This window comes from Nycticebus coucang, chromosome 10 (genome assembly GCF_027406575.1).
Source record: "Nycticebus coucang isolate mNycCou1 chromosome 10, mNycCou1.pri, whole genome shotgun sequence".
NCBI lineage: Eukaryota > Metazoa > Chordata > Mammalia > Primates > Lorisidae > Nycticebus > Nycticebus coucang.
In genome coordinates this window covers 48978589-49001066 of record NC_069789.1, presented here as the reverse complement: position 1 = coordinate 49001066, position 22478 = coordinate 48978589, and the positions used below count along the sequence as shown (strand labels likewise).

Genomic DNA, 22478 nt, shown 5'->3' with positions numbered 1-22478 from the left:
TTCGGATCCACTGTAAAGCTTCCCAAAAACATGAAATGAAATTCTTCACTCAGCAGACTGAAGAAGACACATTATATTTAAAAATTACTGTCAATTCTACTTAGATTTAGAATACAAAAATTTTTACACCTCTTTTATAATAAAGAGTATTTAGATCTCACCTGTCAGGAAAATATTTTTCATTATTAAAAAAGAAAATTGTTATAAACTTGTTTCTTTTGATATGTTTCAAAGCATCTAACATAACCTCTCCAGAAACTCCATAGCACAAAAATAAACAACATGCAAACACTTAAGAACTTTACATTCTTCGAAAAACAATACAAATTGGAAAGAAAATTTTGTACACAAACGAAGTCAAAGCTCAAGTCTGAACTTAGCCAATAAAGGCAGATGATCTGAAGAGTTATTTTCATTTGGAAGTCCATTAACAGTCCACAAGTCTTGTTCTGTAAGAAGTGACAGTCTAGCTAGAAGTTTCAAGCCACCAACCAAAGCAACTTCAGCTCCTACATTAAAGAAGCACATATATATTTAATGAAACCGTGTCAAACAGATTCTTGTAAATTAATAATACAAGTCTTTTTGCCAAACTATGATATAGAATTTGCGACCCCTCCAGAAGACAAGTATGAAACAGTTTTTAGAATATGATTAAAGCTTTATTGAATTATAACCTAATTATAATTCTCAAACTACATAGAATTTTCAGTTTTTTTCTATTTCAGATTTTTTTTCTATTTCAAGTCCTACAAGTAATTTTTAGAAGAAAATATCAATTTAATACATAAGAATGTTAAGAGTGGGTTCAAAGGAGTGGTTCAAAGGAGTAGGGCACCGGCCCCATATGCCAGAGGTGGCGGGTTCAAACCCATCCCTGGCCAAAAACTGCAAAAAAAAAAAAAAATATATATATATATATGTATAGCTGGCTTCTAATAATAAAGTTCCTTCACTTTCTAAAAAAAGAAAAAGAAAGAAATTTGAGTTTGACAGCTACGTAAGAAATTCATCCACCAACAATTCTGTAGTTGCATAAAACCAGACATACCAAGCCACAGGCCTGTAGAAGTTTATAAATTAGTATAATTTAGTCTCAGAGAGTCAGTAGCCACTGAGTAAAAGATGACAAGTTCTTAATGCTAAGAAATTTGAGATGCTGATCCATGACACTCTCCTGCCACCTAGTGAACTTCTATTGGCATGACAACTACCAGAACCTTCATACAAATTCAAAGCAGCAGCCATATTTTGTAGAATTGATCTATGTTTGTACAAGAGGAGTAAACTCCACCTCCTGAGTATTACGAATAAGATTATTCCCAGAGCGGGCGCCTGTAGTCCCAGCTACATGGGAGGCTTAGGCAAGAGAATCGCTTAAGCCCAGGAGTTGGAGGTTGCTGTGAGCTGTGTGAGGCCATAGCACTCTACAGAGGGCCATAAAGTAAGACTCTGTCTCTACAAAAAAAAAGAAAAAAAAGATTATTCCCAGAAGAAAGGCAGGAGACATAAACAGAAAAAAAAGGGGAAAAGAAAAGTAATGCCAAAAAGTTGGAAGAGAAAAAAAGGGAAAATAAGAAAATATAGCTACCCACATTTTGGACTTCAAAGTTTTCCTAACTTGTACTTTCAGTAATTTTAAAGTACATTTTCTGCTCCACTTTAAATCCTTTGGTTAAAGTTTGAAAGCTGATTTTCACTGAATCATACAAGGCAAAGTGTTTTGCTTTTTGAAAAGTCATAGTATAGAGTCCAGGGATGTCCAACCGTTTTTTTTCGCCACATATTAGAAGAATGAGAGTTATCTTGGGCCACACACTAAATACACAAACACTAACAGAAGTTGATTAGCAAAAAAAAAAGTCCATACATACTTTTCATGATTATTTGACACCAACTCAGATAAGCAAAAAAAAGTCCTCACAAAATCAGCATGCAGCCCATGGGCCACAGGTTGGACACTCCTCTAATATACACTTTTCTATAAAAGATCCAATATTCCAGGGTCAGCATAACAAAACTGTCTGTTCTTGGCAGCATAAGCATGGTTCTACAATGAAAGCAGCACGCCTTAGTAAAATTTAAGCACAAAACTATAACCATTAACAACATACTTAGTTTTATCACAGAAAAAAGAGTAGATTATGGCAAGTAAAAACAAAGGGCAATATGAAAGACCTATAAATCAGAAGCTGACTAGAACTGGAGGGTGGGCCTGAGGATAAAGTTCTCAGGTAATAATTTGGAGTGTTTTATTGCCTCCTTGTGTGTAAGTAATCAACTGATTTATTCAATTACAGTACCAATCTATTTCAAAATATTTTAACTTTTTAATCTATAACTTTATCCAGATGTTTAGCCAACTTTCTCAACCTTAAGGTTTTAGCTACTGTGCTCTCCAGCAGAATTGAAGATCGCATGTATTCTTTACCTGGGAGCCCCGCAATATCCTCCTTTTCTGCAGAGTAGAAAATATAATCCACAGTTATAGCACTTCGGGAATGACAGGTGGTCACTTCTGGAATTCCAGTGTCAGGAAAGTAATGTGAATAAACAGAAGACAAGCTGAAATGGTGCTGTAAATTTGAAGATGATCTAAATTAAAAAGAAGAAGTGTTAGCATTTATCAATTTTTTCATTACTTCTATAATTACTCATATTTAAAGTACTTTTCATTTACTTTGTAGACTAAGACCAGACAGTAGGAAAAACTTTTATTTAAATACACCATATAAGGCCAGGTGTGGCGGCTCACACCTGTAATCCCAGCATTCTGGGAGGCTGAGCTGAGTGGATTGCCTGAGCTCAGGAGTTCAAGACCAGCCTGAGCAAGAGCAAGACTCTGTTTCTAAAAAATAGCTGGGCATTGTGGTGGGTGCCTATAGTCCCAGCTACTTGGGAGGCTGAGGCAAAAGAATCCCTTGAGCCTAAGAGTCTGAAGTTGTTGTAAGCTATGACGCCATGGCACTCTACCAAGGGCAACAAAGGGAGACTCTGTCTCAAAAATAAATAAACAAATAAATACACCACATAATAATTTAGCATTATTTATGCAGTGATAACCAAAACCCATTAACAAAGATATAATACATGCAGGTATAAAAAAAAAAAAAAAGCTCAATTAACATACTAATGGGATTTTTTTATTATTTATAACGTGTTTAAGAGCCTCCACTCACTAATGAACATGTATTTTAAAATAACTTACAAATTTTGTTGTTTTTTTTTTTTTTGAGACAGAGTCTCACTTTGTCACCTTCCTTTGAGTGCCATAGCGCCATAGCTCACAGCAACCTCAGGCTCTCAAGCTCAAGCCATTCTTTTGCTTTGGCCTCCCAAGTAGCTGGGACTATAGGCATCTGCCACAATACCTGATTATTTTTAGAGAAGCGGTCTCATTCTTGCTCAGGCTGGTCTCAAACTCCTGAGCTCAGGCAACCCACCCGCCTCGGCCTCCCAGAGTGCTAAGACTATAGGCGTGAACCACTGCACCCAGCCTTGTTGTTGCATTTTTAAGAAAGAAAATCAAAGTGACCTTCAGGAATATTACTTGGAAACTTCCATCAAAAGATGTCAGAGGGGCCCTATTTTCTTCTGCTTATTTTTGCTATGATATAATTTTGTACTGAATCAAAATAGCTTCCATAATGGTTTACATTTATTTCATGCAAAAAATATATGTGATGTTATGGGTTAAGTATTTAAAGATCATTTTCTAGTGACACATGATGAATTTTATGGATCTTTCATGCCTTGATGGAAACTGAAAATTTTAAAACTTTATCCACCATCATGGTGAATAGCATTTATGGAAAGAAAAAAATTATCCATCAAACACCAACTAAGTTCTAAGTACTATCTTAGGTGCTGAGGATACATAGAGATGTTTCCTTTGCTTTTAAAGTGTTTATATGTCAATGCACAAAAGTAATTCAATAAGAGTGCCCTCCAAATTTTAGTAACTTTTGGCTCGGTGCCCATAGCACAGTTGTTAGAGCGCCAGCCATATACATCGAGGGTGGTAGGTTCGAAACCAGCCCAGGCCAGCTAAGCAATAATGACAACTGTAAAAAAAACATAGTCAGGCATTGCGGCGGGCGCCTATAGTCCCAGCTACTTGGGAGGCTGAGGCAAGAGAATCGCTTAAGCCCAAGAATTTGAGGTTGCTGTGAGATGTGACACCCCAGAACTCTACCTAGGGTGACAGAGTGAGACTCTGTCTCAAAAAAAAAAAAATTTAGTAACTTTTATGTTTAAGGACTTATAAGATTACTAAATTTTCAAATAGGTGTCCTGCAAACTGTAATCTTGCTACCAGTTTTTCAATTTACAGATATAAGCTACGCCTATAAACATATAAACTATTTATATAAAGATACTCTAAAGTATCTTATACCCCATTTTATTATGAAAAGATTTAAGAACTACAAGAACTAAGTGTCAGATTAGCCTTCTTTATTAATCTTACTCAGAGAAGTTTTTACTATATTTGAAAGGTTTAATCATTAACTTTTTTTTTTTTGTAGAGACCGAGTTTCACTTTATTGCCCTAGGTAGAGTGCCATGGCATCACACAGCTCACAGCAACCTCCAACTCCTGGGCTTAAGCAATTCTCTTGCTTCAGCCTCCCAAGTAGCTGGGACTACAGGCGCCCGCCACAACACCCGGCTATTTTTTTGTTGCAGTTTGGCCAGGGCCGGGTTTGAACCCGCCACCCTCGGTATATCGGTATATGGGGCCGGCACCTTACTGAGAGGCACACGTGTCACCCTAATCATTAACTTTTATATATTCTTTTTTTTTTTTGTAGTTTTTGGCCAGGGCTGGGTTTGAACCCGCCACCTCCGGCATATGGGGCCGGTGCCCTACTCCTTTGAGCCACAGGTGCTGCCCTAAATATTCATTTTAAAAAATTTTTAAATTGGGCAGCACCTGTGGCTCAAAGGAGTAGGGCGCTGGCCCCATATACTGGAGGTGGCAGTTCAAACCTAGCCCAAGCCAAAAAAAATTTTTTTTTTAAATTGCTTCTTTTCCAACTAGGTTCTTAATTGTGAGGTAATATTTTTCTAAAATAAGGTATACAAAATAAAGTAAGATTGCAAAAAAAAAAAAAAAAAAGCAGATAAAGCAAAACATGCTTCTAATTTGGTTCCTAAATTAAAATGTTAAAGAAAGGAACTTTAAGAGAGACAAAATAAATGATCACAATACTTCAAGAATCTCCCAAAGTAGCCGGGCGTTGTGGCAGGCACCTGTAGTCCCAGCTACTCGGGAGGCTGAAGCAAGAGAATCGCTTAAGCCCAGGAGTTGGAGGTTGCTGTGAGCTGTGTGAGGCCACAGCACTCTACAGAGGGCCATGAAGTGAGACCCTGTCTCTACAAAAAAAACAAAAAACAAACAAAAAAAAAGAATCTCCCAAAGAGAAAAGATTAAAGTATCAGTCCTGCTATATTAACATAACAATTCTTAGCCATCATCCCAAGTATTCATGTTTCTTTTTTTTTTTTTTTTGGTTGCAGCTCAGCGGGGGCTGGGTTTGAACGTGCCACCCTCGGTATATGGGGCCGGTGCCCTACTCACTGAGCCACAGGCACCACCCTTCATGTTTCTTTAATATGGAATCCTGGCATCTTCAGCCCTCTACTTCTAAAAACCTTTTCCTACAGTTCAAGAGATAAATAAAAATGATCATCTTTTCAACTAGCATACTCTTTTTTTGGATCATCCCTCTTCCAGACTGTTTTGAGAGCTAGTAAATCAAAGGTGACTATTTTTCGTGATTTCACTTTTGTTTAAATATATAATGGCAATAAATTTTAAACAGTACTTGAGCTAGTCCAGGCACATAAACAAGGACAAGCAGTTTCCTTTGTAACACTGCCCAGGCACTTACTGTGCATCAATCATTGCTTTACATGCTTTGCTTTGTCTAACCTTCACAAAAACCCAAATAAGGAAGCAACCTCAGAGATGTTAAGATTCTTGCCAAAAATCACATAGCAGGTTCATGGCTGGGAATGGTGGCTCATGAAGGTAATCCAACACTCTGGGAGGCTGAGGCTAATGGATCCCTTGAGCTCACAAGTTCAAAACCAGCCTGAGCAAGAGTGAGACCTCAGGGCGGTGCCTGTGGCTCAGTCAGTAAGGCACCAGCCCCATATACCGAGGGTGGCAGGTTCAAATGCGGCCCCGGCCAAACTGCAACCAAAAAATAGCCGGGCGTTGTGGCGGGCGCCTGTAGTCCCAGCTACTTGGGAGGCGGAGGCAAGAGAATCGCTTGGGCCCAGGAGTTGGAGGTTGCTGTGAGCTGTGTGATGGCACGGCACTCTACCGAGGGCCATAAAGTGAGACTCTGTCTCTACAAAAAAAAAAAGTGAGACCTCATTTCTATTAAAAATGAAAAACTGAGGCAAGAGAATCGCTTGTGCCTAAGAGTTTGAGGTTGCTGTGAGCTATGGTGCCACAGCACTCTATCAAGGGTGACAAAATGAGACTCTATCTCAAATTAAAAAAAAAATAGCAGGGGCAGGACTGGATCTAAGGTCTGCTTGACTTAAGAACCAGCAGTCTTCACTATCATCATCTGTATTTTTCACCCATGTGATTTTTGAGAAATGATTTTTTAATTCAACTACAGTCAGCAAATATCTACTGTTGCTTTCCAGAACTCACTTTTCATCTGTCACTAGGACCTCTGTTTTCTTCAGCTGTGTTTGTGCCAGATTATTGTCTGTCAGAACAAAGAGAAATATATTAATACTATTAATATGGTTTTGTTCTAGTTTGCCTTAGTATAGTTGTCTTATCCTAGAAATAGTTTTCAAGACATATGTAGGTTAAGTAGATGCCTAGTTAAATGTTTTATCCTGGAATCTATATATTTCAATGGTCTCTAGAATTAGAAAAAATAAAATACCAACAATTCCAAAGCAACATGCAAATAAATCATGCACAGATAATTCTGGAACTTTAAAAAAGTAAAATTTAGAGCGCTAAGACAAAAGAGAAAGGAATGAATAACTATATATTTATTTATATGAATAGTCACCCTTAAGATGTTATTCTTTTAAAAATTTAGTTTTATATCTTCAAAGGGAATAGTATTACCCAGCAGACTGCCAGAATGTACTGCAAACACTTACCTGTCTTTTCTACTTTTGGTACCTGCTGTACCTCATACACACAGTTCTGTGAGATACCTAGGTTTGGGGGCCAAATTGGAATAGATAAAATTCTTTGTCCCCATGAAGACTGTTCCTGGCCAGATACCTAAACAAAATTTCAACAGGTACCTTAAGTGAATAGATTTTAAATAGTTCATTTACTGAAAAGTTTATGTCTTATGTATAAAGTAAATCCCCAATTTTTACTCTTTAAAATTTATTGCCATATTCATTATATTGTGATTATTTGTGCTTATACAATCTTGTTCAAATACAATTTGAAAAGCACTTAGTTATATGAAAATGATAATCTTTTCCTACACATTTTTCTCTAATTTGGGCAGCCAAATGGCCTATAGCTTTGCACTAATACTGTCCATTCTTTTTTGCTACCCTGCAATATAGTTCCAAATACAGGCATACTCTAATATTGAGGATTTAGTTCCAGACCACCACCATAAAGCAAGTATCACAATAAAGTGAGTCACAAATTTTCAGTTTTCCAGTGAACATAAAAGTTAAATTTACACAATACTGTAGTCTACTAAGCATGCAACAGCACTTTGTCTACAAAGATGTACATGGCTCGGCACCCGTAGCACAGTGGTTATGGTGCCAGCCACATGCACCAAAGCTGGTAGGTTCGAGCCCGGCCTGGGTTAGCTAAACAACGACAACTACAAGAAAATAGCTGGTGTTATGGCGGGCACCTGTAGTCCCAGCTACTTGAGAGGTTGAGGCAAGAGAATCGCTTAAGCCCAAGACTTTGAGGCTGCTGTGAGCTGTGACACCATGGAACTCTACCGAGGGCGACATGGTGAGACTATCTCAAAAAAAAAAAAAGTACATATCCTAATTTTAAAATGCATTATTGCCCCAAAATGGTAACAAACATCTGAGCCTTCAAGAAGTCATCTTTTTGCTGGTGGAGGATCTTGTCTCAGTGTTGATAACCGCTAGACTGATCAGGGTAGTGGTTGCTGAAGGCTGGACTGGCTGTTGTAATTTCTTTTTTTTTTTTTTTTTTTTTGTAGAGACAGAGTCTCACTTTATGGCCCTCCATAGAGTGCCGTGGCCTCACGCAGCTCACAGCAACCTCCAACTCCTGGGCCTAAGCGATTCTCTTGCCTCAACCTCCCGAGCAGCTGGGACTACAGGCACCCGCCACAACGCCCGGCTATTTTTTGGTTGCAGTTTGGCCGGGGCCGTGCTTGAACCCGCCACCCTCGGTATATGGGGCCGGCGCCTTACCGACTGAGCCATAGGCGCCGCCCCCTGTTGTAATTTCTTAAAATGAAACAATGACGTTTGCCACACTGATGAACTCCTTCTCATAAAATATTTCTTTGTAGCATGTGATGCTATTTGACAACATTTTACTCACAGAACCGATCTTTAATAACCAGAATCAGAGCTGTGTGTGGTGGCTCAAGCTACTGAGGAAGCTGAGGCAAGAGGATAGCTTAAGCCCAAAGTTTAAGGTTGCTGTGAGCTATGACGTCACAGCATTCTACCCAGGGTGACAGAAAGAGACTGTCTCAAAAAAAAAGTCAATCCTCTCAAACCCTGCTGCTGCTTTATCAACTAAGTTTATAGAACATCCTAAATCCTGTATTGTCATTTCAACAATGTTCACAGCATCTTTACCAGGTGCAGATTCTATCTCAAGAAACCAACTTTTTTCCTCATCCCTAAGAGCTAACTCCTCACCTGCCCAAATTTTACCATGAGACTGCAGCAAATCAGTCATCGCTTCAGGCTCCACTTTTTTTTTTTTTTTTTAAGACAGAGTCTCATAATGTTGCCCTTGGTAGAGTGCCATGGCATCATAGTCACAGAAACCTCAAACGATTAAGAGCTTAAGCAATTCTCTTGCCTCAACCTCCCAAGGAGCTGGGACTACAGGAACCCGCCACAACGCCCAGCTATTTTTCTGTTGTAGTTGTCATTGTTTGGCAGGCCTGGGCTGGGTTCAAGCCCACCAGCTCTGGTGGATGTGGCTGGAGCCCTTGTGGCTGAGCTACGAGCGCCAAGCCTTATAAAATTTCTTAAAGAATACGACTTGAAAGTGCAAATTACTGCTTAATCCATCAGCTGCAGAATGGATGCTGTGTTAGCAGGCATGAGAACATTTACCCCCTGGTATATCTCCATCAAGTATACTGTCAGTGAGCAATCATATTTTGAAATGAATGTTTTTCTAAACAGTAAGTCTTAAGTGGGCTTAAAATAGCCAGTAAACCATGCTCTAGACAGGTGTGTCAGGCAGGCTTCGCTCTTCCACTGAGAGAGCGAAGGCAGAGCAGATTCAGCATAATTCTTGAGGGGCCTAGGATTTCTAGAATAGTCGATGAGCACTGGCTCCAGCTTAGCCACCAGGTACATTAGCCCCTAATAAGAAAGTCAGCCTCAGCAGCACGTGTGGCTCAAAGAGGTGGGGCGCTGGCCCCATAAGCAGGAGGTGGCGGGTTCAAACCCAGCCCCAGCCAAAAACTACAAAAAAAAAAAAAAAAAAGTCAGCCTGTCCTTGAAGACCGATATTGACTTTTCTCTAGCTATGAAAGTGCTAGATAACATCTTCTTCCAATAGAAGGCTGTTTCATCTACTTTGAAAATCTGTTGTTTCTGTGCAGCTACTTTCATCAATGATTTCATCAATGATCTTAACTAGATCTTCTAGATAACTCAGAACTGCAGTTTCTGTGTCAAAACTTGCTGCTTCACCTTCCATTTTTATGTTATGGAGATGGCTTCCTTCTAGAAACCTCATGAACCAACCTTTTCTTCAGCTTCCTCACCTCTCTGTCAGTCTTCAAGGAATTGAAGAGTTAGGGCCTTGTTCTAGATTAGGCTTGGGCTCAAGAAAATGTTGTGGCTGGTTTGATATTCTATTCAGGCCACTCAAACTTTCTCCATATCAGCAATAAGGCTGTTCTACTTTCTTAACATTCCTGTATTCACTACAGTAGCATTTTTAACATCCTTTAAGAACTTTTTCTTTACATTCACCATTTTGCTACCTGTTTACAAAAGAGGCATAGCTCAGCCTATCTCGGCTTTCCACATGCCTTCTTTACTAAGCTTAATCATTCCTACCTTTTGATTTAATGTGAGAGATGGTCCTTTCGCTTGAACACTTAGAAGCCACTGTAGGGCTATCAACTTGCCTAATTTGAATATTGTTGTGTCTCAGGGAATAAGGAGGCCCAAGGAGAATGAAAGAAACAGTTGGTAGAGCAGTCAGAACACACCCAACATTTATCAAATAAGTGTGTCATCTTATATGGGCACGGTTCAGTTACAACAGTGACATCAAAAATCACTCATTACAATCAACATAACAGATAAATAACAAAAAGTCTGATATTGTAAGAATTACCAGCGTGTCACAGAGACAGGAAGTGAGCGCATGCTGTTGAAGTGCAAAAAAGCAAAGCACACTAAAACGAGGGAGGCATGCCTGTAACCTAAGAGAGATCAACTCTTACAGAACTTTAAACTATCACTCAAAACTCTAGGGGTGGAGGACCTATTTTGGTTACATACACTGAAGATCAAGTGATCTAAAGTAAACTGGGAAGCACAATAGAAACAGTAACATGAGATGAATTAGTCTAAGCTTAAGAATTAAAATATTTATCTACATAATATTAAATTAACGTTTTGCCAACTGTATTATCCACATCCAACATTCCAAATTCTTTCTTGCTACCTTCTGAGTAAGTAGTTCCTTATCTGTGAAGTATCATGTCTGTTGTCTATGATGCCTTTTTTTTTTTCCCATACTCCTCATTTGGGTCTTTGGAGTTTTTTTCGTTTGTTTGTTTTGCTACTCGCTAACTCGCTAATTCCTCCTAGCAGTATGGTTGCCACAGATAGATGGATAAGATGAAATTCAACCACATGAATATAGTTACTTATTAGTAGTTGTGGAAAATCACGATAGCTTGATAAAATGAGGGTACTGGATCATCCAAGCTTTCCAAACAGCCATGTAACAACTATCCTTACATTATGAAGTTATGATGAAAAGAGCAACTAAGTCTATCCCCTAATAATGATGAAGTGATTACTTACCTTTCCTATGGCAAGTCCTTCATAATTCAATTTTCCTTCTTTTATGAAACTATAGAGTGGAGAACCAGGAACAGAATTAAAGTCACCACACATAATTATAGGACAGAAGCTACCATCTTTCTGATGGGCAACACTAGAAATCTCTGCCAGTAACATTGCCAATTGGGTTAACTTAATATCACCTCGCCTTGGATTGTACAACAAATGTGTATTAGCTACACAGATCGCAGGAGAGGCAGCACACGGGATTTTGGGCTGTAAGAGTAAAACTAATCCAACATTGTCTCTGTCCAATAGAGGAATATCAGGGCGGTAGAATTCCACTGGGTTCACTGATAAGAGTGAAAATTTGGAATGTTTGAAGCAAATAGCACAGCCATCAGGTTTCTTTCCTGTCCGCATCTTATATTCACAGTGATAACCTATAAGAAAGAAATGAATTTAAAAGAAGGGACTGTTTTTATACATACACGTCAAAATATAACTAACCTAATACTTTTGAATAATGTTTAACAAAGTATATTGTATAAACATTAGTAATCATCTTTACGCATGCTGGAATCAAAAATGTTTAAGACTAGGCCTCTTTACCAGCCTCTTTACTGGAAGACTAAGTCCTTAATATGCCAGCGTCTCTCCCATTTCCATCCTAATAAAACTCAGAATCAGGAGCAGAATAAGGCTTTATGTCTACCCCTTCACTCGCTGCCCCCTGATCTTTTTGCCTATAACTCCTGCCCCTCATGCCATTCCAACCACACTGTCCTCCTCACTTGGCCCAACACACTCTAATCTCAGGGCTTTTCCCTTGCCATTTCTGCTACCTGGAATGCACTAATCATGGCTCATTACTTTACCTCCTTCAAATCTTTGTTTTGTCACCCTGTCTAATCAGGGTGACATTTAAAACTGAAATCTTCCCCATTCTACTTTGCTACTTTTCTCCAGAAAACTATCATTACTAAATACACTATTTACTTATTTGGTTTATTGTCAGCCTTTCTCCACTTGTAGAATATACGCTCCACAAGGAAAGAAACTTTTTGTCTGGGCAGCGCCTGTGGCTCAGTCGGTAAGGCGCCGGCCCCATATACCGAGGGTGGCGGGTTCAAACCCAGCCCTGGCCGAACTGCAACCAAAAAAAAAGCTGGGCGTTGTGGCAGGCGCCTGTAGTCCCAGCTACTCGGGAGGCTGAGACAAGAGAATCGCTGAAGCCCAGGAGTTGGAGGTTGCTGTGAGCTGTGTGATGCCTTGGCACTCTACCGAGGGCCATAAAGTGAGACTCTGTCTCTACAAAAAAAAAAAAAAGAAACTTTTTATCTGTCTTACCCACTGCCTAAAATAGTTCATGGTATGTATCAGGCACTCAAAAAATATTTACTGAATGAATGAATGCAAAGTAGACACATTTCTCAAACTTGTGTGATCACAGATGACCTACTTCTAGAAGTGTTTATCATCAAATGAGTTTTCAGCTTCTTCCATGAGGCACTGGTAGATACTGGCATTACAATGTACTAGAAAAAATGATCCCTTATCTTATGGAGCACAGAAATCTCAGAAGTCCAGTGGTCGGCAAAGTAACTCCTAGGAAAGGGAGCTACTAAGAGATTCTTACATTTTTGTCTAAATTACAACAATTATAATTTCTGTCTAAATTATATATCAACACAAAAGCCTCCACTTGAAATACCTCAATCTTTTCCTGACCTTTTGAAATTGTCTCCAAAATTAAGATTTTTAGTCTAAATATACCATACACCTTTGTCAGCAAGTTAATAATAACACAAATCTTCAAAAGTAAATTTGGCTAAGATAAAAGTTACATTGTACCCAGTGATTCCAAACTTGGCCTGATCTCTGTTCCATAATGATCTTCCTGAACTTCTTGCAAACAAAGTACCTTGGAAGAAAAAAATAGTTTGAATTACAGAGACATACACATAAATTTTCTTGTGTGTTCACCTTTAAAAACAGGCTTCTAAAACCCCAAACCTGATGATAATTGAAATGACTGTAACATTTATTATTTACAGATCTACCAAATTAGTATTCCCAAGTTTGATCAACCTCAACACTCTGGCCTTGTGGGCAAATGTCTAACCTATCTAAAATGAATAAACAAATGAACAAACAAACAAACTGTGGCTTTTTAATAAAATGGAGCTCTCCTTTCATCCAAAATTAATTATTTTCAAAATGAAATATTTTAAATTTACATGTCAAGATATTTTACGTGAATTTGCATGTTCCTTAATACTAATCTTTCAGGTCCTTTCTTAAGAAGGATGATTTTTTTGAATGCTATCATGTTGATGAAACTGTATTAATTACTGAAATTTCAAATCAAAGGAAATATTTACTGAATGATATGCTGCTAATCCCTATCCCAAAATTGAGCATTATTAAAGTTTTTGTATCTTTTTCAAAGTCAGATGATTATTTATACTTATAAGATTATAATTAAGAACTTGTTAAGAACTATTCCATCATTATTCTTAAACATCTTCCCTTCTTACCCCATAAACAAAATGAAGAAAATCATCTAGTTCACAAATGCACAAAAGAAACATTTAATTCAACCTTTTCTTATATGAAGAATTTTGGTAATATTTTACACTTACATCTGCATCAAAATGTTTAATTTCTTTCAGAATATTGGGAAACCTAAAACTCCAGTGTAGTACTGGCCGCCGGCAATGTCTATAAAGGTGTGAGTTATCTTCCAGTAAATCTTGTGAAAGTATATTATAGGACATCACTGAAAAGTCAAACTTTTCCTCACTGTCTTCACAATTGGGGTCAACATTTTTCTCTCCTAGTATCTTCGTTTTTTCTTTATTATGGCTACATATATATTCCCAATTCCGTTTTATCACTCCTGTTAAAATATAGAGGATAAAATATAAAGAATTAATCAGAAGGGGATCATATAGTTTCCTATATATAAGCATTTTCCAGGCTTTTAAAAATTCCCATAGACAAAGAATAGAATTTTTTGCCTTAGGAAATGGTAATATAGCACCAAATGACCAGAAGTTGTCATCAAATTGATTACAAAGGCAGTAACATGATGTATTGGTTGACAAGAGGTATAAAACACATTTTAAAAGATCTGGCAAGTCATTGCACAGGCTGAGAGTATATGCTAATAAAGCCAAGACTGTACAGAGGTTGTAGTTTCTCATTTCTCTATGATTAAGAAGTGGTTCTGCCACACATAAGCTCAGCAACTTTAGAACCATAATAATATGTCACAGTTGGCTTTTCAAGAAGATGACTTCATATGATATTTTTATTCCCTTGTGTAGGATAAGATCATCAAATAATTAAGTTCCAGAAACTATTCTTAGTTCAGAATTCTGGTTTATATTAATAAATGAATGGTGTATAATGGCAATAAATAGAAGTATTCAGTTTTAAAGTGGAACGATGCAAACAAAATGAACAAAAATATGTTTAACGTACACCAAAGAGAGTTAAATGTAAAGCAGCTACAGAATGCTTATAAATGATGGCTGGTTGATGACCCTATCATGTAACAGCTAAGAACGTGTCATAGTTTATATTCTGCAAACGCAATGAATAGAGGCTGGGCATAGTGGCTTACGTCTGTAATCCTAGCACTTTGGGAGGGTGAGGTGGGAGGATAGCTTGAGGCCAAGAGTTCAAGATCAGCCTGAGCAACACAATAAGACCCCATTTCTATAAAAATATTATAAATAAATAAAACTGGCCAGGTATGGTGGCACATCAGCTACTTCATAGGCTGAGGCAGAAGGATCATTTGAGCCTAAGAGTTTGAGGCTGCAGTGAGGTATCATGATGTTACTGCACTCTAGACCAGGCAAAAGAGTCAGACTTTGTCTCAAAAGAAAAAACAAACAAAAAAATGGCCAGGTGCGGTGGCTCACACCTATAATCCTAGCACTCTGGGAGGCCGAGGCACATGGACTGCCTAAGCTCAGGAGTCCGAAACCAGCCTGAGCAAGAGTGAAACCCCATATCAAAAAATTAGCCAGGCACTGTGGCTGGCATGTGTAGTCCCAGCTACTTGGGAGGCTGAAGTAAAAAGATCACTTAAGCCCATAAGTTTGAGGTTGCAGTGAGCTATGACACCACAGCACTCTACCAAGGGCAACAAAGTGAGACTCTGTCTCAAAAAATGAAAAGAAAAGGGATGAAAAGAGAATAGAGAAGCATGAGGGTTGCAACTGTAGGTAGTCTCTAACTTAAAAATGACCGCCGTATCTGTGTGTTCACCTTTGATCTTGTCTCCCTCATCCTATCAGTAAAGAGGATGCTTCTACTGCCATGGAAGCCATGAAAAAAAAACATGGAACTTTCAGAAAATGTATGAACTCAAAAGAAGGCGAAAACAAGAAGTAAGAAGAACATGGGAAAATAGATTTGCAGATAGACTTCCAAACATGATTAAATTATATAAAAACTCTCAGGCCCAGAATATCTCCCTCTAACCTGCAAAAAGGCTTTCAATTCACTGGGTTATAATACCTAAAATTCTACCAATTAAAAATTGAATTGAGGATTCAATTCTCAATCCAATTTTTTTTTGGATTGAGAATATTCTATATTTTTCCAAATCTTCTATAAAAACAATATATTTATAATAAAAATAACACATTATCTAAAAATGCCAATGAAGTAATAATTTTAAAATCCCCTGATAAATTAGTTCAATCGGATTGCTTTCCTCAAAATCTAAATAGCTGATACCTGTTGCACTGAGGGAATAAAAATTTTGACCAGAGAAAAGAAGAAAATGGTAGAATAAGGGGATTAGAAATTTATGATATCATGAAAATAATAGAAGGATAAAGAAAAAAGGTGGAAGCAAATAAATTATCTAACTAATACAGTGGCTTTCAAACTTCTATAGCTTGTAGAACCCTTTGGCATCATTTTTCATGTCATGGAACACCAATCCATGGCATGTTGGGACTAGGGTGAACACACATTTTATCCTGACTGTATTTATTTTTAACACACTTACAGAAAGGTGTTGAATTGCTTGGGTTCCATGGAAGACAATTTGAAAACCACTGATAAAGAGGATAATCTTTGGTCTTCATATACTTTACAACATAAATTCACACTAGAAAAACTTATATACCTTCCATATCAGGAGGAACAAGGTGATCACAGCAGAGAAGACAGATGAATCAAAGAAAGTAAGCAATAGGCCTGATCAGGTTTTTAGAGTGCCTAATTAAAAAGTCATAATTGAGTCATACAAATCCTTCAAATACCATTTTAAAGTGATGGGCAAGTTAGCAATGCTGTTCTCTTGACTGAAAAGTGTTAGTGAAATATCAGAAGTCACAAATATGGCTTAACGAAGAGCATTTTCCTTATTCACAACACCTAGGAAGAATGGACATATAAAGAGTCAGGTTGAAATCAAGGCTTATCAGTATGTAAATGTAATTCCCCATCCATTAAAGGGAAAAAAACCCACAATTTTCTGAGTACCTACTATGAAGCCAACAGTGTGTTAGGCACTTTGACATACAGTATCTCACTTCATCTTCAACTCACTTTCAAAGTAGGCATTATTTTACACTAAATTTCCAAGGAACAAAGAGGTTAAGTAACCTGTCCAAGTTCATATAGTTTTAGTGGTGGATCGGAAATGAAAGCAGCTGTTTTTCTGCTGGCATTGAAAAAAAATAAGAACTGGGAGTCCCCGGCAGCTGTGGCTCAAAGGAGTAGGGCGCAGGCCCCATATGCCGGAGGTGGTGGGTTTAAACCCAGCCTCAGCCAAAAACTGCAAAAAAAAAAAAAAAGAACTGGGAGTCATTCCTAAGTCCATGCTTATGTTAGTAAGCCACAGCTCTGAGAGCACACCAGATTTAACAGAGGCTAAACAAAAGGAGTGTGCTGACCAACAAATATATGAATGAAAAGCAATCTGATATCATGATTTGGCCCTGGATTAACAGATCATGGATTATTCTTAAGAATCTAATTTTAACGCCTATAAATCTATCTTTCTTTCATTCAAACAAACATTTCTTATCTCCATATGCTGTGGTGAAGGACTACACAAACAGATTTTCACTTCTGGGTGCTTAGAATTTCTATTTATATCTATCTATTTTTTCTAACTAGGTTCTTTGTAACTGTGTAGCAGTAAGATACATATTTACTTGAACATTAGTTTAACAATCCTGACTGGACCCAGTTGAATCCGCAGACTACTGATAACAGAGGCAGAGGAAAACAGAAGAGCACTGATTAATTTTTCTATGCTAACTTCCAGGTGAGACCCGCTCTGAACGTCTTCCTTCAGCAAACTTACACGAGAGCTCCCTACACATGAACACCCACACAGTCTACTCTCCAATATCTTCAGAGAAATGATCTTCACTGAAAATTATAGTTCAACAAAAAAGACAATTCCAGATTCTACTTAGACACATCATTTCTACTTTTAGGATATGGGGGAGATGGAGAGGGTGGGGGCAGGACTGACAGCACAGAGGTAGTCTAGTTAGTGTTTAAAGAATATGACATAAATATGGGCGGCGCCTGTGGCTCAGTCGGTAAGGCGCCGGCCCCATATACTGAGGGTGGCGGGTTCAAACCCGCCCCGGCCAAACTGCAACCAAAAAATAGCCGGGCGTTGTGGCGGGCGCCTGTAGTCCCAGCTACTCGGGAGGCTGAGGCAGGAGAGTCGCTTAAGCCCAGGAGTTGGAGGTTGCTGTGAGCTGTGTGAGGCCACGGCACTCTACCGAGGGCCATAAAGTGACACTCTGTCTCTACAAAAAAAAAAAAAAAAAAACAAACAAACAAAAAAAAAAGAATATGACAAAAATAGAAGCAGTCAATGTTTTTTAAAAAATTTTCTCAAAGTTGAATAAGATGTGGTTTCCTTTCTTAAAGATAATACTTCAGATTCTCAATATTATTATCTCTAGACCTCAATTTGAGAAATATAGATTTAATACACTAAAATCTTATTCTATAAGAAAATGTCTTTCATTCATGACTGTTTCTATTTAAAAGTCCTTTTGTCTTTTATATAATATATATATATGTATGTATGTATATATATATTTTTTGAGACAGAGCTTCAAGCTGTCGCCCTGGGTAGAGTGCTGTGGCATCACAGCTCACAGCAACCTCCAACTCCTGGGCTTAAGTGATTCTCCTGCCTCCACCTCCCAAGTAGCTAGGACTACAGGCGCCTGCCACAACACCCGGCTATTTTTTGGTTGCGGCCATCATTGTTGTCTGGCAGGCCTGGACAGGATTCCAATCTGCCAGCTCAGGGGTATGTGGCTGGCGCCTTAAGCGGCTTGAGCCACAGGCGCCGAACCTTGTCTTACATTTTTTAATGTTAGCATTAGAAATGAAAACATAAAATTTTTAAGATCTGTGGACTTTTTTTTTGTTTTGTTTTTATTTTACCCTTATCCTTTATGTGATATTGACATTCACCAATTTATTTTCTTTTTTTGAGACAAGAGTCTCACTATGTTGCCCTCGGTAGAATGCCATGATGTCATAGTTCACAGCAACCTCCAGCTCTCAGGCTCAAGTGATTGCCTCAGCCTCCCAAGTAGCTGGGACTACAGGCACCTGCCACAATGCCCAGCTATATTTTGTTGTTGTTGTTGTAGTTGTCATTGTTGTTTGGCAGGCTCAGGCCAGGTTTGAATTCACCAGCCCCAGTATATGTGGCTGGCGCAGTAACTACTGAGCTAGGGTTTTTGGTTTTTTTTTTTTTTGAGACAGAGTCTCAAGCTGTCCACCCTGGGTAGTGCCATGGGATCATCATAGCTCACAGCAACTTCTAACTCTTGGGCTCAAGCTATCCTCTCGCCTCAGTTTTTCTATTTTCAGTAGAGACAGGGTCCTGCTCTTGCTCAGGTTGGTCTCAAACTCCTAACCTCAGGCAATCCATCTGCCTCGGCCTCCCAGAGTGCTATGATTACAGGTGTGAGCCACCGCCCAGCCCTACATTTACCAATTTCTAGAGAATCTAAGGACCTTTATTTCAATAACATTTGGATTTTCAAATATTCTTAAATTAAACCTACTTTTGTAATCTATTTCTCTTCTCTTATTCTCTCTGTAGAGTCATTTCTATTTTTATAGCCAGAAATACACAATTAAGGTAAGATAAAAAGTAAGACATTTAAAAATAATTCATTTTTTACTAACAAAAAAACTACTGGCTAAAAATAAATGCCCAACACCTATAAAACCTATGGGAGGTTTTAAGGATTAGATATGAAAGCTTTAACTTAGTCTATAACTTGTTTATTTCTGCACCAAGATAAATGTCACCTTTACCTTGGTGTTTTCTTCGTTTTGATGAAGGTTCATCTCCCTCAGAGCTCATGACGTAACTAGAGAGATGAATCAAAGATGTCTGGCTTAGGTTGTCAGGTCTCCAGTTATAGTACTGAAACTGAGTTCTAGACTCAAACAAACAAGGTGGTCGCCAATTTAGTGAAAAATGCCTACTACTGAAGTATGGGTAAGGAGCACGAGAATAATGTCCAGGCCACCTCATACAACTAGAAATATGTCTGTTCCAGCAACATCTCTGTAGATTCTCCCACGGTGTAGTCCAGTCTCTGCCCAGACTCTTCAGGTGATGGGGAAACGTGGGGTATCTAAAAGAAATAAATACACTCCTTAAGGTACCACTTTTTGTTCAGCTATAGGACACAAAATCTAAAAATAGTGTATTTCCTCAATTGAAGATAATGTCTATAAGATTAAAACGATGAATTCTAAATCTATGAAGCATAAAGGGAAAAGCACCTCTGATTTAACTATTGGCATCAATACCTCAATATTCTTTCCCTAAACAACCATGACTGGTATTCTGAATACGTAACACAGAATGCCACCCAGACTACCAAAATACCACACACCTCTCAAAAAGTCCACTCAACCACCAAACTGGTATTCAAAATAGCTTTCTACCACCTAATAAAACTCAGCAAGAAAATGAAATCCATGGCAAACATAATACTAAGAACAAATATGGAACACATACTGGACTACAATTATGCAAATCTCTCCTCCCACTTGCATTTGGAATAAAAAACACCTTTCTGAACAGTTTTTTAAACCAAAGTTCGATTTTTCCAAACACTGGTACAGCTGGGAAAACAAAATCCTATCACAACTTCACAAAACTCCTTCCTCTGCTAATCAGTGGATGCATAATTTACTTCTCCATTTTTTTTTAAAGCGCACTTCTTCTAGAGGTAAATGAAAGAGGATAGGAACCATTACTAGGAATGTACCAACACTCCAAACCTAACAGCTTCAATTTAAGACATCACCCAAAATATCTCCAAAATAGCGCTAAAATTATTTTTAATAGATACGTTGCTCTTAGGTTCTCAAGAAACATTGCAGTTGAAGCACCATCTTCTTCTTACTCAACTACTTTGGCAAAATGTTAAGATTCAGAGGACTTCTTTCCTCCAGAATTCATTGCAGGTATATTTCAAAGACATTATCAATAATGTTCACTTGTATCAGTACAGGAATTTTGCTTTAATTGCACTTAATGCTATTTGACTTTCACACATTAGTTTTTTGTTGTTGTTTTAACAGCATTTTAAAACTTTTCCAGTTTGTGTATTGGCAAAATGTTCCATAAAATCAACTTAATTGTAAATCTTTACAGGCATTAACTGAGCCCTCTAACCTGCTTTATGACAACTCTGAAAGACAGGAATTTGGGGCACTAGGAGCATGCATTTTCTATCCTAATAAGGTACTGCGTGGGAATATAATACTTTTACTACAACACTCTTTCTCTATAGTTGTAGTTATTTATATGGATTTTTTTCCTCTTAAGGTATTAAGCAACTTCGGGGCCAGAGCTTTCTTATTCATTTTAATTCCAGTTTCTTCACAAGTGCCTAACACAATGCCTGGCAAACATCTGGTACTCAGGAAACACTGTTGAATTGAATTGTCATCAAGTCCCAAGCCTACTGGCGCTCAAACCAGATCCCCATGACTTATGTAATAATTAACACAATGCTGTGTTTCCCATGCATGGTGTGTGGTACACCAGTTGGCTTCATAAGGTACACAATTAACGTCTAAGTACTAACTTTAAAGTTCCTTAGGGAAAAAAACATAATCAGTACATAAAACCCAAGATCTTGCAAACACTGCTTAGGGAGACACAGATGCACCTACTTAAGTGCTTTAAAAAAAGTGACTCAATTTAAAGAAATATACCCAGTAAATAATACGGGGGGTGGGGGAGGAGAATTTGCCCATAATCATGAGGGTTGGTATACAAGTGACTGAAGTTTGAGAGAGACTAACACACCAACAAAACACAAACCCCTCCTGGCGTGAATGGAAGACGCGCGCCTCCCTCGGGGTCAAGCGCGGGAACCGACTGCGGGCAGGCGGCCTCCCCGCGGACAGGCGGCCCCGGAACGGCGCTGCGGAGTCTGGGGAGCAAGCCAATGCCGCTTTGGAGGTCGGGTTGGGGACAGTGGGCCGGGGCTGCAAGGCCACTGGAGCGGGTCGGGAAGGCACCAGCCTGGCCAGCGGCCCAGGAATTCCGCGTCAAGCCCCAGACCTCGTCGGCCCAGCGCTCCGCCGGCTGGCCGCCGGGTTTACCTATCCATCAGGGCCTCCGGAGGCTGGTCCCGGATGCACCGCGGCTCAGACCCTCTTTCTCCTCCTTCCTCCCCAGCCTGCCCCGCCCCAGGTTCGTCTCGGCCGCCCGCCCCTCTCTCCTCCCTCTAGGCATCCAGCCCTACTGACCGGCCTCTTCCCACCACACAGCGGCCGTAGCCCCTCCTCACACAGCGCCACGCTTCCATCTTCCCAGTCCTCAGCGGTCCAATTCTCGGGCCCGGGTTCCGCCTCAATCTTTATAACTGAAGCAGCGGCCTAAAACACTGAAGGGATCCCCCATCACTCGACGTTTCCACTCCCGGTCCGGCTGCAGTGCATGCTGGGAGGTGCAGTCTCGCCGCTGGCTGAGTCTCCATCTTGCCCAGTTGTTATTTCCTGAATTGCGTCCAAGGAGCATGCGTGGGGGGGAGGTAGTATGCATGAGCAGCCATATTTGAATAGGGCAAATTGCCCGACTTCTGTCTTAAAGAGAAAGAAACGCATTTTCTGGACAGGGCTGGGCAGCGTAAGTGCTCTGCGTTAAATGTATGAGAGCTAAGAAGGAATAAATATTATTTTCGAGTATTTTTATAACGTAT

The 22478-nt window shown here is 39.1% G+C and overlaps 1 protein-coding gene across 13 annotated transcripts; it reads right to left on the bottom strand.

The window, feature by feature from the left end:
- Positions 1–71: 71 nt before the first annotated feature.
- ANGEL2 (angel homolog 2) lies at positions 72–22266 on the bottom strand. 13 transcript variants are annotated; one of them, XM_053606196.1, is made up of 10 exons: positions 22027–22242; positions 19564–19889; positions 13866–14122; positions 13075–13144; positions 11242–11663; positions 7144–7270; positions 6674–6731; positions 2432–2595; positions 1875–2050; positions 371–509 (listed from the first exon to the last, which is right to left on the bottom strand). In XM_053606196.1, exons 1-9 carry the CDS (start codon positions 22083–22085, stop codon positions 2007–2009), a joined length of 1527 nt encoding a protein of 508 aa, XP_053462171.1. In that variant the 5' UTR covers positions 22086–22242; the 3' UTR covers positions 371–509; positions 1875–2006. The 13 variants fall into 13 exon arrangements, with proteins under 13 accessions (XP_053462169.1, XP_053462174.1, XP_053462178.1 ...); XM_053606194.1 differs by lacking the exon at positions 1875–2050 and having other exon boundaries at positions 72–509; positions 22027–22266; XM_053606199.1 differs by lacking the exons at positions 1875–2050; positions 19564–19889 and adding an exon at positions 16376–16626 and having other exon boundaries at positions 72–509; positions 22027–22235.
- Positions 22267–22478: the final 212 nt, after the last annotated feature.

Bases quoted from the DNA above. Each gene is read 5' to 3' on its own strand.
- ANGEL2 (XM_053606194.1), bottom strand. From the start codon at position 22,085: ATGGAAGCGTGGCGCTGTGTGAGGAGGGGCTACGGCCGCTGTGTGGTG. The intron at 13,145-13,865 runs GTAAGTGTAAAA...TTTTCTTCCAAG, and splicing joins TTAAACATTTTGATGCAGAT to GTACTTTGTTTGCAAGAAGT. The intron at 6,732-7,143 runs GTAAGTGTTTGC...TTGTTCTGACAG, and splicing joins ACCAAAAGTAGAAAAGACAG to ACAATAATCTGGCACAAACA.